The sequence below is a fragment of the Leptodactylus fuscus genome, chromosome 5 (assembly GCF_031893055.1).
Source record: "Leptodactylus fuscus isolate aLepFus1 chromosome 5, aLepFus1.hap2, whole genome shotgun sequence".
Classification (NCBI taxonomy): domain Eukaryota; kingdom Metazoa; phylum Chordata; class Amphibia; order Anura; family Leptodactylidae; genus Leptodactylus; species Leptodactylus fuscus.
In genome coordinates, this window is record NC_134269.1 from 182962737 (window position 1) to 182981221 (window position 18485).

An 18485-nucleotide genomic window follows, 5' to 3' on the forward strand; every position below is an offset into this window, starting at 1 on the left:
GTAGCAAGAAATGAGGGTATTTGTATTCCCAATATACTCTTTGAATTCCCAGTCAGACAATGGCACTGTATACCAGTAGTAAAAATTGTGGGTGCACGTAACCCCAATATATTCTTTGAATTACCAGTCAGAAACTGGCACTATATGGCAGTAGCAAGAAATGAGGGTATTTATAACCCCAATATATTCTTTGAATTCCCAGTCAGACAATGGCACTGTATACCAGTAGTAAAAATTGTGGGTGCACGTAACCCCAATATATTCTTTGAATTCCCAGTCAGAAACTGGCACTATATGGCAGTAGCAAGAAATGAGGGTATTTGTATTCCCAATATACTCTTTGAATTCCCAGTCAGACAATGGCACTGTATACCAGTAGTAAAAATTGTGGGTGCACGTAACCCCAATATATTCTTTGAATTACCAGTCAGAAACTGGCACTATATGGCAGTAGCAAGAAATGAGGGTATTTATAACCCCAATATATTCTTTGAATTCCCAGTCAGACAATGGCACTGTATACCAGTAGTAAAAATTGTGGGTGCACGTAACCCCAATATATTCTTTGAATTCCCAGTCAGAAACTGGCACTATATGGCAGTAGCAAGAAATGAGGGTATTTATAACCCCAATATATTCTTTGAATTCCCAGTCAGACAATGGCACTGTATACCAGTAGTAAAAATTGTGGGTGCACGTAACCCCAATATATTCTTTGAATTCCCAGTCAGAAACTGGCACTATATGGCAGTAGCAAGAAATGAGGGTATTTGTATTCCCAATATACTCTTTGAATTCCCAGTCAGACAATGGCACTGTATACCAGTAGTAAAAATTGTGGGTGCACGTAACCCCAATATATTCTTTGAATTCCCAGTCAGAAACTGGCACTATATGGCAGTAGCAAGAAATGAGGGTATTTATAACCCCAATATATTCTTTGAATTCCCAGTCAGACAATGGCACTGTATACCAGTAGTAAAAATTGTGGGTGCACGTAACCCCAATATATTCTTTGAATTACCAGTCAGAAACTGGCACTATATGGCAGTAGCAAGAAATGAGGGTATTTATAACCCCAATATATTCTTTGAATTCCCAGTCAGACAATGGCACTGTATACCAGTAGTAAAAATTGTGGGTGCACGTAACCCCAATATATTCTTTGAATTCCCAGTCAGAAACTGGCACTATATGGCAGTAGCAAGAAATGAGGGTATTTGTATTCCCAATATACTCTTTGAATTCCCAGTCAGACAATGGCACTGTATACCAGTAGTAAAAATTGTGGGTGCACGTAACCCCAATATATTCTTTGAATTACCAGTCAGAAACTGGCACTATATGGCAGTAGCAAGAAATGAGGGTATTTATAACCCCAATATATTCTTTGAATTCCCAGTCAGACAATGGCACTGTATACCAGTAGTAAAAATTGTGGGTGCACGTAACCCCAATATATTCTTTGAATTCCCAGTCAGAAACTGGCACTATATGGCAGTAGCAAGAAATGAGGGTATTTGTATTCCCAATATACTCTTTGAATTCCCAGTCAGACAATGGCACTGTATACCAGTAGTAAAAATTGTGGGTGCACGTAACCCCAATATATTCTTTGAATTCCCAGTCAGACACTGGCACTATATGGCAGTAGCAAGAAATGAGGGTATTTGTATTCCCAATATATTCTTTGAATTCCCAGTCAGACAATGGCACTGTATACCAGTAGTAAAAATTGTGGGTGCACGTAACCCCAATATATTCTTTGAATTACCAGTCAGAAACTGGCACTATATGGCAGTAGCAAGAAATGAGGGTATTTGTATTCCCAATATATTCTTTGAATTCCCAGTCAGACAATGGCACTGTATACCAGTAGTAAAAATTGTGGGTGTATATAGCCCCAATTCTATTGCTAGGGGACTTGCAGGGTATTTCTGGGGTGAAGGTGGGGGGGCACACCGTTGGAACGGGTATCGGGGTATATATCGGGTATACGGGAATACACTGACAGTGTATTCCATTCAGGATCCTGGGAAAGCTGGGTTGCGGCGATTGAGCCCGTCAGTGCCACGTTACACTGACAAGCTTCTCCCTGGAATTTAGCTCTTACAAGAGCTGTTGGTTGTCTTCTCCTTCCTATCCTAGCCTGTCCCTGCCTACCCAGAATCTAAGCCCTAGCTAGCTGGACGGAAACCTCCGTCCTCGGTGAATTGCAAGCTCAGAATGACGCGAAGCTGGGCGTCGCTGTTCTTTTAAATTAGAGGTCACATGTTTTCGGCAGCCAATGGGTTTTGCCTACTTTTTTCAACGTCACCGGTGTCGTAGTTCCTGTCCCACCTACCCAGCGCTGTTATTGGAGCAAAAAAGGCGCCAGGGAAGGTGGGAGGGGAATCGAGTAATGGCGCACTTTACCACGCGGTGTTCGATTCGATTCGAACATGCCGAACAGCCTAATATCCGATCGAACATGAGTTCGATAGAACACTGTTCGCTCATCTCTATTAGTTTCATATACTGTATATACTCGAGTATAAGCCGACTTTTTCAGCACATTTTTCATGCTGAAAAAGCTCTCCTCGGCTTACACATAAGTCAGGGTCCATGGACAGGGCCGGCTCCAGGTTTTTATGAGCCCTTGGGCGACAGAGCCTCAGTGGGCCCCCTTGTGGAGGAGGCGAGGGAGTTGGGACACTGCACGTCGCAGATGAAGTGAGTGACGTCACGCAGGAGTGTGGCGTCACCAATGCCATACCTCCCAACTTTTGAAGAGTAGAAAGAGGGATAAAATGTGCTCTGCGCGCCGCAGCAAATTTAGCTCTGCCCACTTTTATGTTGACTCCACCCATTCTCATTCATTTTTCGTGTGCTCCCACACAGTATGATCCTCCTAAAGTTACCCATAAATTATATGCCCCCCTCCATCTCTCCCCCAGTTTCATATACACCCTTCCTCTGCCCCCAGTTTCATGTCCCCCCTCCATCTCTGTCCCCAGTTTCATGCCGTTCTCCCCCTTCATCTGCCCACAGTTTCATGTCCCTCCATCTCTGCCCCAGTGTTATGCCGCCCCCACCCCCCTTCATCTGCCTCGGTGTCATGCTGTTCTCCCCCCCTCATCTGCCCCAGTATCATGCCATTCTCCCCCCCCCCTCATCTGCCCCAGTGTCATGCCATTCTCCCCTCCCTTCTTCTGCCCCAGTGTCATGCCATTCTCCCCTCCCATCTGCCCCAGTGTCATGCTGTTTCTCCCCTTCATCTGCCCCAGTGTCATGCCGTTTCCCCCCCTCACCTGCCCCAGTGACATGCCGTTCTCCCCCCCCCCCATCTGCCCCAGTGTCATGCCGTTCTCCCTGCCGTCATCACATCACGCCTACACACACCGCAGCGTTAAAGCAGGAGCTGAGCTGTCACAGCTCCTGCTTTAAAGGGGCTCTATCAGCAAAATCATGCTGACAGAGCCCCACATATGCGTGAATAGGCTTTAAAAAGGCTATATTACACTACCCCCCAGTTTTAAAATAATACCCTAAAAAAGAATGTGATCTACTTACACATCGTGCACGCTGGGCAGGCATTCAGGGTGTGTCTTCATCTTCATCCACGCGTCTTCTTCCTCCGATGTTCTCCGTTCCCGTCCTCCTCCGATGCTCGCGAACTGACACTGATATAAAAAAAATGGCCTGGGCGCATGCGCAGTAGAAGCCGCATGCTACTGCGCATGCGCCCAGGCCATTTTTTTATATCAGTGTGAGTTCGCGAGCGCCGGAGGAGGACGGGACCCGAGGACATCGGAGGAAGAAGAGGCGTGGATGAAGAAGACGGCGCACCCTGAATGTCCGCCCAGCGTGCACGATGCGTAAGTAGATCACATTCTTTTTTAGGGTTTTTATTATTATTATTATTGTTTATTTATATAGCACCATTAATTCCATGGTGCTTTACATTTGGGGGTTACATACAATACACAAAATATACAGGTACATATCATACTAACAGTGATCGGCTGGCACAGTGGGGTAGAGGGCCCAGCACCGCGAGGGCTTACAATCTATGAGGGAAGGGGGGTAGAGACAGAAGGAGAGGAGGGAGACTGTACAGATGGCGGTGTGGTGGTAGTGTTATTGGAGGTTGTAGGCCTTCCTGAATAGGTGAGTCTTCAGGGCCTTTTTGAAGCCTGTGATTGTGAGAGTCAGTCTTATGTGTCGTGGTAAGGAGTTCCAGAGTATAGGGTTTTATTTTAAAACTGGGGGGTAGTTTAATATAACTTTTACGGTGCCTGAATAGCCTTTTTAAAGGCTATTCACGCATATGTGGGGCTCTATCAGCATGATTTTGCTGATAAAGCCCCTTTTATTGTCTATGTATTCAGCTCATCAGCGTCCGTTGGACGCTGATGAGCTGAAATCGGGACAGGCAAGTGCTGGGGCAGGCAAGTGCTGGGGGGCCCCCAGAGGCTCTGCGGGCCCCGGCACTTGCCCGACTATGCCGGCCCTGTCCACGGAGCACAGAAAACTGGAAGGACCTGGAAGGGGGCGGTCCTTTAGTGCTACTGCTCTGTGATTGGCTTATCATGAGGTCACGTGACTGTGATGTCATCAAAGGTCCTGTAGCCACTGGTATGTAACATCTGCAGATAAGGTTGAGTCTAAATCCTAGTAGCTCCACCCACACCAGAGTCCGATCACATGGTCATGACGCCATCAGAGGTCCTTTAGCACACTAGGATTTAGCATCTACACTACCCGGTGTCAGTCTTACATCAATGGACACTGGCAGCTCACCATCAGAGCTGTGCCGGTAACTGCAGTTATCACTGCATTTATTATTTTGTCTCTTTGAATTTTTGCCACATAAGAAACTATCAAACATTAGAAATAATCAGTGTCTAGCTCCTGATGAACCTGTCAATTCACGGAAAACGCATTGAGAGATAGCAAATAGAGCTATTAGTGAATCAACTTTGCGGAGTTAGTTCAGCAACCTCACAGTAGTTAGGATAGAAGCCGGGGTACACATACTGGCTCTTATGGGGGTATCTAATGAGAGTGGGCTGAGCGCACTATTACTGTATCTACCTGCTACATGACTTTGCTACATATTGAGCACTGATCCAGCCACAGGGAATTCATTTAATTTAGTGGCAGTGGGACACTTGATTTTTGACTATTCAGTGGAATGAATGAATGGATTTGAAAGAGTCCTGCAGGTTTCCGTCTCCTGCCTCTGTTTTGTGCAGGAAGCGGAAACCTGCAGAACGGAGACTGGGCACAGATGTGAACGAGCCCTAACATGCATCCGATAAACGTGATATTGGGACACATGCACTAATCCTAAATCATCGGTGTATAGTCAATGTTATTGGGGGAGTCGGATACATTATAATTAAAGGTTTACCTGGAGGAGAGGACGTCATCTCAATACTCTCTCTGGGGAATACTTACCTTAGTGACGGCACCCACCCATTTTTAGTCGATAGTTTGGACGTGTTTACAATACTACCTCCGAGTTGGAGGATTTTAAGTAAATTATTAAAAGTTACGTTTTATACATACTTCATTATTTGACTGGTAGGATACCGTAATTTATGGGACATCTGTTTATTGATGGTAGTAGACCTGTGGAGCTACCCTGCAGATGTCATTGTGTCTTATGGAAGATGTCTCTTGTATGGAGGAGAGGAAGCTACAGTAAAGTGAAACATACAGGTACCTTCCTTTAGTTACTCTGCCTATTCATGTCAGGCATTTGGGGTTATTAATTTAGTTTCAGTAACTCCATGTGCCTCACATTAATAACAGTTAACCCTATCATGTCCCTCATATTAACCCCTGTGTGCCCCATATAAGGATTACTCATGTGTCTCAACTAATAAATAACTAATAAAGTACCTTAATTATGAAGATACCTAATTATTACCTCCACATATCCCACATATCAGTAACTCTTATTTGAGGCACACAGGGGGTTAATGTGAGGGACATGATGGGGTTAACTGCTATTCCTATGATCCCCATGGAGTTACTAAGCTGCAATGCACATGGCCAGACTTTTTATCAGCAATGGTGGATTTTCCCCTTCGGCTTATACTCGAGTCAATAAGTTTTCCCAGTTTTTTTGTGGTAAAATTAGGGGCCTCGGCTTATATTCGGGTCGGCTTATACTCAAGTATATAAGGTAGTTTTTCTGATGGAAGATAATAATGAATTTTTACTTTTGCTGGGTTTTAATTTTGCTGGGTTTACACCTATGTTGGAGTCTCCGTCACAGTGTCCAAAATTGGCAAACAAAATGGTGCCAAAAGTCTGAGTTTTTTGTCTGGTAGTTTCAGTTTAAAAAACAGGCACCTGACAGATCCCATTACAGCCAAAGAGGTTTATTGGGCACAATTGGCGTCCAATGTTCTGGTCCTACATGGACCAGAACAATGGAAACACGGGAAAAAATGTGAACATGGAGGCAGATAACTATCACCTAGCAAAGTTCCACTACAATTTCAGGAGGCTGGCCAAGATTTTAAATTTTGCACTGCAAAGGCTGAATACCACTGTCTTTCTGCATTGAATAAATGAGAGTCAGTCTATGCACTGCTATTGTACAATGGGTTAGCCACAAACTTTGTCAAAGCAGCTAACCCAATTTTCACAATTTGTGCACTCAGCCTATATTCATGCAACAGTGAAAATTTGCCCTGTTACATCAGTCACATTAAATTTACGTAAGTGAATAGTGGCTATTCACACGACCAATGTTTTGATGGTCTTTTTTAATAAACCTTCAAAAACTAAAGTCATGTCCTGCTTTGGACAGGTCCTGACATTGCAAAAATACCACGTTTTACAGTACCCGCAAAGTGGATGAGATTCTGGCTAATCCCATCCCCAAACTGCAGAAAAAAAAATCTGCAGTGGAAAAGCTGCAACTTTAAAAGCACTTTCATGCCAATTACACTCACCGGCCACTTTATTAGGTACACCTGTCCAACTGCTCGTTAAACACTTAATTTCTAATCAGCCAATCACATGGCGGCAACTCAGTGCATTTAGGCATGTAGACATGGTCAAGACAATCTCCTGCAGTTCAAACCGAGCATCAGTATGGGGAAGAAAGGTGATTTGAGTGCCTTTGAATGTGGCATGGTTGTTGGTGCCAGAAGGGCTGGTCTGAGTATTCCAGAAACTGCTGATCTACTGGGATTTTCACGCACAACCATCTCTAGGGTTTACAGAGAATGGTCCGAAAAAGAAAAAACATCCAGTGAGCGGCAGTTCTGTGGGCGGAAATGCGTTGTTGATGCCAGAGGAGAATGGCCAGACTGGTTCGAGCTGATAGAAAGGCAACAGTGACTCAAATAGCCACCCGTTACAACCAAGGTAGCCAGAAGAGCATCTCTGAACGCACAGTACGTCGAACTTTGAGGCAGATGGGCTACAGCAGCAGAAGACCACACCGGGTGCCACTCCTTTCAGCTAAGAACAGGAAACTGAGGCTACAATTTGCACAAGCTCATCGAAATTGAACAATTGAAGATTGGAAAAACGTTGCCTGGTCTGATGAGTCTCGATTTCTGCTGCGACATTCGGATGGTAGGGTCAGAATTTGGCGTCAACAACATGAAAGCATGGATCCATCCCGCCTTGTATCAACGGTTCAGGCGGTGGTGGTGGTGTCATGATGTGGGGAATATTTTCTTGGCACTCTTTGGGCCCCTTGGTACCAATTGAGCATCGTTGCAACGCCAAAGCCTACCTGAGTATTGTTGCTGACCATGTCCATCCCTTTATGACCACAATGTACCCAACATCTGATGGCTACTTTCAGCAGGATAATGCAATGCCATGTCATAAAGCTGGAATCATCTCAGACTGGTTTCTTGAACATGACCATGAGTTCACTGTACTCCAATGGCCTCCACAGTCACCAGATCTCAATCCAATAGAGCATCTTTGGGATGTGGTGGAACGGGAGATTCGCATCATGGATGTGCAGCCGACAAATCTGCGGCAACTGTGTGATGCCATCATGTCAATATGGACCAAAATCTCTGAGGAATGCTTCCAGCACCTTGTTGAATCTATGCCACGAAGAATTGAGGCAGTTCTGAAGGCAAAAGGGGGTCCAACCCGTTACTAGAATGGTGTACCTAATAAAGTGGCCGGTGAGTGTATACCCACAGAAATGCTGACGTTTTCTATATAATAGAAGCAGAATGACTGCAAGGAAAACTCAGCGGAAATTCTTTGAAAAACACTGCGAAATAAACGCTGCGGAATAAAAGCAATGTGTTTCCACTGTGGTCTCAGCTGCAACTTGCTACATGGGGCCTTACCCTCGTTCTGTTTTTATGGACCCCTCAATACACTGAAATGTAAGAGGGACTTGTGAAAATCATCCATTACAGGCTTTAGAGCAAAAACTTTTTGTGTGTGTGTTTTTCTAAAAAAAATTCTGTGAAAAATTTTCAACAAGCTACATAAAGAAAAATGCTACATAAATAAAAAAAAAAAAAAAAAAAAAAAAGGAAAAACTATGCTCTGTATCATTTCTTAAACAGTTACATAGTAGATGAAGTTGGATGAAGACATTAGTCCATCAAGTCCAACCTATAACCCTACAGTCCCCTACAGTGTTGATCCAGGGGAAGGCAAAATTCGTGCCAATTGCCCTATTTCAGGGGAAAAAATTCCTTCCCAACTCCAATCTGGCAGTCAGTATAAGGGTCCATTCACACAGAGGAAAATGGTGAGGATTTTGGTATGGAATTTCAGTGCTGAAAAAAACCCTCCATTGATTTCAATGGTTTCCGCTCGCTTTCTTTTTGCTAGTCACTGGGAGGGGTTTTTTAATCAGCGTGGAAAATTCAGCGCCAAATAAATTGCCATTTTCCTCCATGTGAAAGGACCCTAAAAACCCTGGATGAACGTGTCTTTAAAATCTAGAGTCCATAACCTGTAATATTGTTCTTTTCAAAAAAAGGCATCCAGGCCCTCAATGAATCCACCATCACCCCTTCATGGGGCAGAGACTTCCATAGCCTCGCTGTTCTTACTATGAAGAATCCCCTTCTATGTTTCTGGTGAAACTTTCTCTCCTCCAGACGTAGAGGATGTCCCCTTATCACTGTCACTGGCCTAGGAGTAAAAAGATCCTTATAAATTTCTTTATATTGTCCCTTCATGTATTTGTACATTGTTATTAGATCTCCCCATAGACGTCTTTTCTCTAAACTGAATAACCTCAAGTCAACTATTGAGGACTTCTCTCAAAAAATTTCTTTCATTTCATAACCTCAAGTTTGGTAATCTATCATTGTTCTCCAATCCACCTATTCCCCTAATAATTTTGGTTGCCCGTCTTTGCACTTTTTCAAGTTCACTTATGTCTTTAAAGATTTATTGTGCCAAAGCTCCTTCAATTAGTGACCAATTATATGCAAGTAGCAGGTCATCCCATAGGTTAACATCACTTTGTTTCTAATAGTAGCAAACTGCTTATAGCTGAGGGTCTCAGTAGCTAGATCTTCAACAACAAGCTCATGAAACATTGTTCTCCTAAGGTTGCATTGTGCTGTGATGGGCTCTCCCTCATTTGGGTGACCTGAATGACAGAGAGCCCATCCGCTAAAACAGCAGTTACCCGCGGACCATCAGGTTTCTGCAGACTGGCAGAGAGAAAAGATTTTTCTCTCTGCCAATTAACCTCAGTGGAAGGAACTGTGTAATATTAAAGGAGTATTCCCATGTTGACAGTCATGGCTAAGATGAAAATATGCAGCTAAGCCCCATCTACCAGGCCAGGAGTTAAGGAAACAAGTCACAGCAGTACTACACGGTTTTCATAACTCCCACATACATGAATAGGAGTTCCGAAAACATTATAGCACACCAAAACACTGTGACATATGGTTTTCACAACTTAGGGTCGATTCACATCTGCGCCCGTGCACGCTTTAAGCAATCTTGCAGGTTTCCGTCTTCTGCCCTGAGAAACTGGACAGGGGACGGAAACCCGGCAGTCAGTTTTCAAACCCATTGAAGTGAATGGGGTTGAATAGTGAGCACCTGTGAGCACCTTTTTTTTTTAACTGGACACAAAGTCCTGCATGTTCGATTTTGTGACCGGTTAAAAAAAAACAAAAAACGTTTTTGCCGCGGACAGGTACAAAACGCTCACTTTTCAAACCCATTCAATTCAAAGAACGCACAGGGCTCAGATGTGAACCCACCCTTAGAGATACAGAAACAGTGGAACTGCTGTGCCACTTAGGGGGCATTCACACTTGTGCCCGTATCCACCCGCTGGGTCTCTGTCCAATTCCCTGGAGAAACTGGATAGGGGGCACCTTGCCGGCGGTAAGTTTTAAAACCCATTCATATGAATGGGTTTTTAAAGCAAACCGGCGATGTCCGTATGCAGCCTCTCCGTGGGGAAACCGTTTTTTGCACGGACACAAAGTAACTGCATGTTCGACTTTGTGTCCATGCAAAAAAAAAAAAAAAAAAACGGTTTCCATTTGGAGAGGCTGCATATGGACACCAGTGATTTGCTTTAAAAACCCATTCAAATGTTTTAAAACTGCCGGGCAGCCGTCCCCTATCCAGTTTCCCCAGGGAACAGGACAGAGACCAGGTGGGTGGACACGGGCGCAAGTGTGAACGCCCTCTTACATAATCCTTAATAAAATATTATCAACCTGCTCTTTGTAACGGTTTAGAACTTTCATTACAAAACATTCCTGTGTAGTGTGAGGGTGTGAACCAAGCGGGCGCTGTAGAGCGACCCAAAACAGGGTTAAAAAGGACCTGGACCACACCCATACCAGAGAGAGAAAGGGGCTCGACTCCAGAGGAAGTGCACACAGCAGGAGAGTGCTGCTGGTGGCCTGCAGGAACAGGTGGACTGGACCAGTTGGAGACAAACAGGAGGTCTGTTCCCAAGAGGGCTGGAATCCAAAAGGAGCCCAACTCCAGCTTAGTCAGGGTTCAAGAAGTGAGGTATTGCCCTGTGTGTGGGCTAGGTTGTTTGTTGTTTTCGTTACTGTATAAGCTGAATAAAGCCACTTATTTTGCATTGTACCACCTGATCTGCTGTTTATTTGGCACCCAGCGCCACCAATACCTCTGTAAATGCAGGAACACCGCTTACCTTTGATGCTAAATTACCCCCAATTGTCACAGTAGCTATAAATAAGATACAAGTCACCTGTTGTCTTGGAGTACTAGAGAGGAGAGAGAGTATATTCAAAAGGACTTAGACACACTGGAACAATGGGCTGAGGCCAACAAAATGGTATTTAACAGGGACAAATGCAAAGTTCTACATCTGGGTAACAGAAATGTAAAAAACATATATAGTATGGGAGGAATAGAACTAAGTGATAGCATAGGGGAAAAGGACTTGGGCATAATAGTAGATCACAAATTCAACATGAGCCAACAGTGCGGTGCTGCTGCAAAAAAGGCTAATAAAATTCTGGGATGTATTAAGACAAGCATTGAATCTAGATCAAGAGAGGTCATTATTCCGCTGTACTCTTCCCTGGTCCGACCACACCTGGAATACTGTGTACAGTTCTGGGCGCCTCAATTCAAGAAAGACATCGATATATTGGAGCAAGTCCAGAGAAGAGCAACCAAAATGGTGGAAGGTCTGCAAACCATGTCCTATGAGGAGCGGCTGAAAGAACTGGGATTGTTTAGTTTGCAGAAGAGAAGGCTGAGGGGAGATTTAATAGCAGTCTACAAATATCTGAAAGGTAGTCACAGTGCAGAGGGATCTACCCTATTCTCATTAGCACAAGGAAGTACAAGAAGCAATGGGATGAAACTAAAGGGAAAGAGATACAGATTAGACATTAGGAAAAACTTTCTGACAGTGAGGGTAGTGAGAGAGTGGAATAGGCTGCCACGGGAGGTGGTGGGCGCTCCATCAATGGAAATCTTCAAGCGGAATCTGGATAAACATATAGCTGGGATGATTTAGGAAAACCTGCACTTGCAGGGGGTTGGACCCGATGGCCCTTGAGGTCCCTTCCAACTCTACCATAAGAAAAAAAAAAAAAAAAGAGTAAAAAGACTTCATGCACAGTCCTACAATGTCCATAACATAGTTCATAGTGCAGTGCAACAGAAACAGACATATGTTACATGTGGCAAGAGGTCTGGGAGAATGAATACACCCAGCTATGTTCTGAGGTCCCTCCGCTTTCTAAAGCTGTTGTATGAATAAAATATTTACGTCAAGGTACTCTGATACCTATTTGATACAGTGTTCTGTTCCCCTTGTTCAGGGCCGCCATCAGGAATTTTGGGGCCCCATATGGCCTAAGTGTCTAGGCCCCCCCCTACCTTATTTTGCGTCATACCAATTATGTATTACAGTTCCCTTTATTTAGCAGCATTACAAGGCTTAATCAGATTCTATTTGCAGGTAAAATCTGCTACGTGTGACAGCACCTATAGACTGCCAACACCATTTATAAGAGCCCTCCTAATAAATCCTCAGGGTTTATTGACATTGCGTTTTTGGCCTCCCTTGCCGGGATCCGTTGGTAACCAGTCAGAATCAGCTGTCAACTTATCCCTGCACGAAGAACTGGCCATTAAAAAAAAAAAGGGGGGCCTGCAGTTCTCCATGCAGGGATAAGTGGGGAGCTGATTGTGACTGGTTACCAACGTATCCCGGCAAGGGAGGCCAAAAACGCAATGTGAACACTCCTTTAAAGTGAAAGTCCCAACCCCAAACAGGCTGCTATGTTAGTAGCATAGCGGCCTACATCATTATTATTCTCCAGCTAAAAACTTATATATTATATATTATTGCCCCAGTTCCCTCTCCGCAGTGCCGCACACCCGATGTCCCAACAATCCCCCCCGTCCACCTTCTAACATCTTTCCATTGCCCCCTGTACCCATACCTCTCAACTTTTGAAGAACCAAAAGAGGGACAAAATGTGCGGAAATTTAGCCCCACCCAGTTATGTTGACTCCGCCCACTCATTAATTTTCCATTTGCCTGCACACTGTATAATCCTCCTACAGTCACCCCTAAATTATATGTCCCCCCTCCGTCTCTCCCCCAGCTTCATATACACCCTTCATCTGCCCCCAGCCGCATATGTGTCACCGAGAGAGGCGGCAGTGGCGAAGCGAGGAGCTGACACAGGTCAGCTCCTCGCTTCAGCCGCATATGTGTCAGCGAGAGAGGCGTGCAGTGGCGAAGCGAGGAGCTGACACAGGTCAGCTCCTCGCTTCAGCCGCATATGTGTCAGCGAGAGAGGCGTGCAGTGGCGAAGCGAGGAGCTGACCTGTGTCAGCTCCTCGCTTCAGCCGCGTATGTGTTCAACTCAGATCTGCTTTCTCTGGACGCAGATCTGAGTTGAAACAGGACATACAATGACTGCTGCCGGCGCCAGGGGGCCGGCACACGGTGGCGGGCCAAAACCGGGCTCACCCCATTTTTAAATTTGGCCGGGCCCCTGACGCCAGTAGCCGTAGTACTGGTCTATCGGCGGCCCTGCCCTTGTTTAGGGGTTCTATATCACTTTATGCATAAGACATACCTGCTCGTTGCTAACAGACCAAGTATCATTTTCCTGATGTATATAGTTTATATCCATTTGCACGATGGCTGCGATAGTTTCTTGTTATGTTATAGCTCATGTGCAGACATGTACTTGTCTGTTACGTGACCCTCCTCCTCACAAAGTGGTTAGAGCATGCACATTACAGCCCCATAGGTGCGATGATAGAGTGTTATAATGAAGATAGCAGGATCCATATCTCGGGCCAGTGAGTCTTATTGACACCATGATTTGTAGATAATTTATAATACAATTAACTTAACAGCATTTAACACATTTCCTCAAAGAAATACATTAGGTATATACCTAGTCCGGAGGGTGCTGCCGTGAGGCGGACGCAGCAGCTGAATCCGTCTCAGAATCCGCCTGAAGAAAGGACAGCTCGCTACTTTTTCTTTTTAAAGAACGCTAGTTGGTCTGCATAGACCTCTATTGTGAGGGGGTGGATTTTGAGGAGGATTCAGCGCCAAAATCCGCCCCCTCTTGCCCCATATGAACGAGCCCTAATGGATTGTATTATTTTTATTATATTATTGATATTTATTCTAAATAATTCAAAAGTAGCTATATATATTTACTTCTAACACTATTGCATTACTTTGACAAAAGGCTATAATGCAAAGTTGAATAAGTGAATGAAAAACTAATTTTTAGGTGTTTTTTTTTATACCTGCAAATTACAGGTATAAACAGAACACAGTTTCTGCTTCCTATTCCCTATTCCACACCTACCTTTTGTATGTAAATCGCCTCATTAGTGTTTGCTACCTTAGGGCATCCAACTCCCACTTAATGGCCAAACATTCCCTCTCTACAATACCGTAATTTTTCTCAGCAGGGGACAGCTTCCTGCTCAGGTACATCACTGGATGCTCCTCACCATTTACCACCTGGGACAGCACTGCTCCTAGACCTGCATTTGAGGCATCTGTCTGCACCAGGAACTCTTTTCTAAAGTCAGGGGTTATCAGCACTGGCTGCTTGCAAAGAGCTAACTTTAGCTTCTGGAACGCCTGCTCTGCCTCTGGTGTCCAGTGGATCATCACTGACTTCCCAAGTTTTGTCAGGTCAGTGAGAGGAGCTGCAATAGAGGGAACGTTTCACACGAACCTCCGGTAGTAGCCAGCAATGCCAAGAAATGCCCTGACTTGTTTCTTGGTTAGCGGTCTTGGCCAGTTCTGCATTGCCTCCACTTTATTGATATTACCCCTTTGCCAATAACATAGCCCAGGTACTCGGCTTCCTCCAGCCCTAAAGCACATTTTTCAGGGATGATAGTAAGGCCTGCCTCACTTATGGAGTCTAGTACTGCCTGCACCTTACAGAGATGACTTCCCCAGTCTGGGCTATGAATGACCACATCATCCAGGTAAGCCGCCGCGTAGTCATGATGTGGCCGCAAGATCTGGTCCATCAACTTCTGAAAGGTAGCAGGAGCTCCATGCAAACCAAATGGCATAACCCTGTACTGGAACAGACCTTCAGGAACAACAAAGGCAGTTTTCTCTTTGGCTTCCTCTGACAAAGGTATTTGCCAGTAACCTTTTGTAAGGTCCAGTGAGGTTATGTACCTGGCATGACCCAACTTTTTAATAAGCTCATCAACCCTGGGCATGGGATAAGCATCAAATTTTGAAATTTCATTCAGTTTTCTAAAATCATTACAGAACCTCCAAGTACCATTGGGCTTTGGTATCAAGACAATTTAGTTAGACCACTCACTTTTAGACACCTCAATCACACCTATCTCCAGCATACATTTAACTTCGGCTGACACTACCTCCCTACATGCCTCTGCCTACAGGGTTTGAGTTGTACTTTCCGCCCAGGTTCTGTCACTACATGGTGTTCTATTAGGTGTGTTACGCCCTTGTATATCAGAGAACTTGCGTCTATTCTTCTGCAGGAACTCTCTTGAATCCTGTTGCTGGAGCACTGATAGGGTCTCATTCACGCAGACGGGAGAGATTGGTGGCAAAGAATCACCCACCTCTGTATTTGAGGCCACCAAGGATTCCCTCTGGTTCCAGGGCTTAATCAAATTCACATGGTAGATTTGAAAAGGCTTCCTTTTCCCTGGTTGGTGAACCTTATAGTTGACTGGCCCTACTTTTTCCACAATTTCATATGGGCCTTGCCATTTCGCTAAGAACTTACATTCCACAGTCGGCACCAAAATAAGGACTCTATCCCCTGGGTTAAACTCTTGGATTCTGGCAGAACGATTGTAAATTCTGCTTTGGGCCTCTTGTGCTCTTTGCAGATGCTCTTTTACAATTGGCATGACTGTTGAAATGCGGTCCTGCATTTGGGCTACATGCTCTATGACACTACGGTATGGGGAAACCTGTTTCCCAGGTTTCTTTGGCTATATCAAGTAAGCCCCTGGGGTGTCTACCCTAGACTAATTCAAAAGGGGAGAAACCGGTAGACACTTGTGGAACCTCTCTAATAGAGAACATCAGGTTTTCTACCACCTTTTCAAGCATATGCTTGACAGTTTTATTAAAGCGTTCCACTAGCCCATTTGTCTGGGGGTGATACACAGAGGTCCGCATGTGGGAAATTTTGAACAGCTTACAAAGCTCCTTCATCACCTTTGACATGAACGGGGTGCCTTGGTCGGTCAGTATCTCTTTAGGTATGCCTGTTCTTGAAAACATGTAAAACAACTCACAGGCAATACTCTTTGATGTCGTATTACGAAAGGGAACCGCCGCAGGATAGCGAGTAGCGTAATCCAAGACAACCAGAACATATTGGTGACCTCTAGCTGACTGGAGGATGGTCGCGCTGTAGGGTCATCGTGGAGTTCAGCCTCAGTAGTCAGGTACCTCTCCAGAAGGCTGACGAGTTGGTTGGCATCTTTGGGGTCTCCATGTCCAACCCAGAACCATAACGCAGGAGGGAGAGCGCTGGTGAACCGGTCTAGGACCACCTTCTCCACCATCTGCGCAGGGGTACAGGTGTCTGGTTCCAGCCACTTTTTCACTAGGTGTATCAGATCGTACATCTGGGATCTGGCAAGCTTGTCAATATTGTAGCTCCAGGTATGCACCTGCTGGACACGGACAGCAGTGGTTACCCCCAGCTGAGCAAGGATTTCCACTTTTAACTTGTCATAGTCTTGGACATCCTGCTGGCATAGGTCATAATAGGCCTTCTGGGGCTCACCGGTCAGATAGGGAGCGATGACGTCTGCCCAGTCCGCAGCTGGCAGTTTCTCCCGTTCGGCCACCCTCTCGAACACAGTCAGGAAGGCCTCTACGTCATCATCTGGGGTCATCTTTTGCAAAGCTCTTTGCACAGCCCGCTTCTAATCTCTGCGTCACAGGTCTCTGCGGGCTAGTGACACTAGTCACACACAATGTTTTGGAACCTTTGTAATCTGTCATCATTATTAGTTAGCCATTAAAAAGGTATCAACTACTGAAGACTATCAAGTTTTTTGTTCATCTATGTGTGGTGATTTCATAACATATTCCTAATTTCCTGTATACTTTTTTCTATCTACAGACATATTTACCTGACATAGCAAGAACATTCAATTACTTATTGTAGGAATGTAAAAACAAACCTCAGATGGTTTTTTCTCCTTCTGTCTGGCCCAGGAATTTTTTGTGGTTGGTGTTTGGGAACATCTTGACCAAGATGTTATGTGACCTACAATTAAGGAAACAAGCATGCAAGTGAAGGAATGCCTTTAAGTACCGTGGCAAGATTTTGCGCTCACAGTAAATTAATTGTATAACTATAACATTATAAATAACTAAATTCCAGATCCCACATTGAATGGCATATATTACAGTAGTGCAAAGTGAATGGAGGAATCAATTTCCGTTATATACGTCACTATAACACAGCGACTCTGTATCACATTGTGGCTGATTGGCTCCATCGGACATCTTGTTATGAGCACATCGCTGTGGATGGGTGCCTGGCTACCCAATGCTCTGGCCACAACCTATTCCACGTTCTATTACCAAAGGAAGAATCTAACCTATTTCTATTGCCTATCTGGAAGGCTTGGTACCGAGTACGAAAGGGAGTTCAGGACTCTCCTCAAGCCTTTGTCCCTAATGTCAAACCCAGATTTCCAGAACAGCCAATCCACAAGTATTGGCATACTCATAGCCTTACTTCGATTACACACATCATACATCTTGACTACAAGTGAGTGCAGACCCAAGATGAGATTTTGGCCAAATACTTGGACATTAGATTCCCTCCTTACCACTATTTCCAAGTTGAGAGCACCAATGAAAAGGGAATAACTTGATCCTGCAGATGACTGAGTCAGCATATGGTAGAAAAAACACCTGACAAGTTCCCTCTAAGCCAATAAACGCCTGCTGCTAGGCCCTTCCTATTTTTGGTTTTTATAAAGATGTCCTAAAACCATCAACATCTTTAAGTTACAAAAATCATGATATTTATGTCTTACTGTCAGTGGTATCAGAGTCATCGCTGCTTAAAGAAAACTTCCTTCTCTTCTCTTCCATCTGCAAAATAAAATGAAAAAAGAAAAAAACTTAAAAACAATATTACGTACTGTGAAACTACCCTACTTAATACAATTATTAAAGTAGCAATTTCTCCTTTAGGTACAAGAAGGTGTTTTCCTCCAACTAGATGATGAAAGTTTAGACATGCCTTGTAGCTTGTAAACACGGACACTGTATTTGTTGTATTGCAAATGGCCATCACTGGTAGGTTTACAAGTATTTTGACCATTCCAAAGCTTGATCAAAATGCTACTGCAGAGCATCCTGTACCTACAAGTGGCTGAAAAAGTTAAGTTAATAAGATCATCACAAATAATCTCCAAGATCTGCAATGTCTCCACATTTTAAAAAACACTTTGGTGATTTTCTTTTTAATTATAGTGCAATTTATAATTCAGAT

General features: G+C 44.3%; 1 protein-coding gene across 2 annotated transcripts in view; it reads right to left on the reverse strand.

Moving 5' to 3' along the window:
* The window catches only part of JADE2 (jade family PHD finger 2), a 137851-nt gene that overhangs the window by 85322 nt on the left and 34044 nt on the right, over positions 1 to 18485 (reverse strand). For both annotated transcript variants that reach the window (XM_075274856.1, XM_075274855.1), the window contains exons 3-4: positions 18025 to 18082; positions 17158 to 17243 (exon numbers count right to left, since the gene is read on the reverse strand). In XM_075274856.1, the coding sequence (XP_075130957.1) occupies positions 17158 to 17243; positions 18025 to 18082 (144 nt within the window). The remainder of the gene's footprint in view (positions 1 to 17157; positions 17244 to 18024; positions 18083 to 18485) is intronic.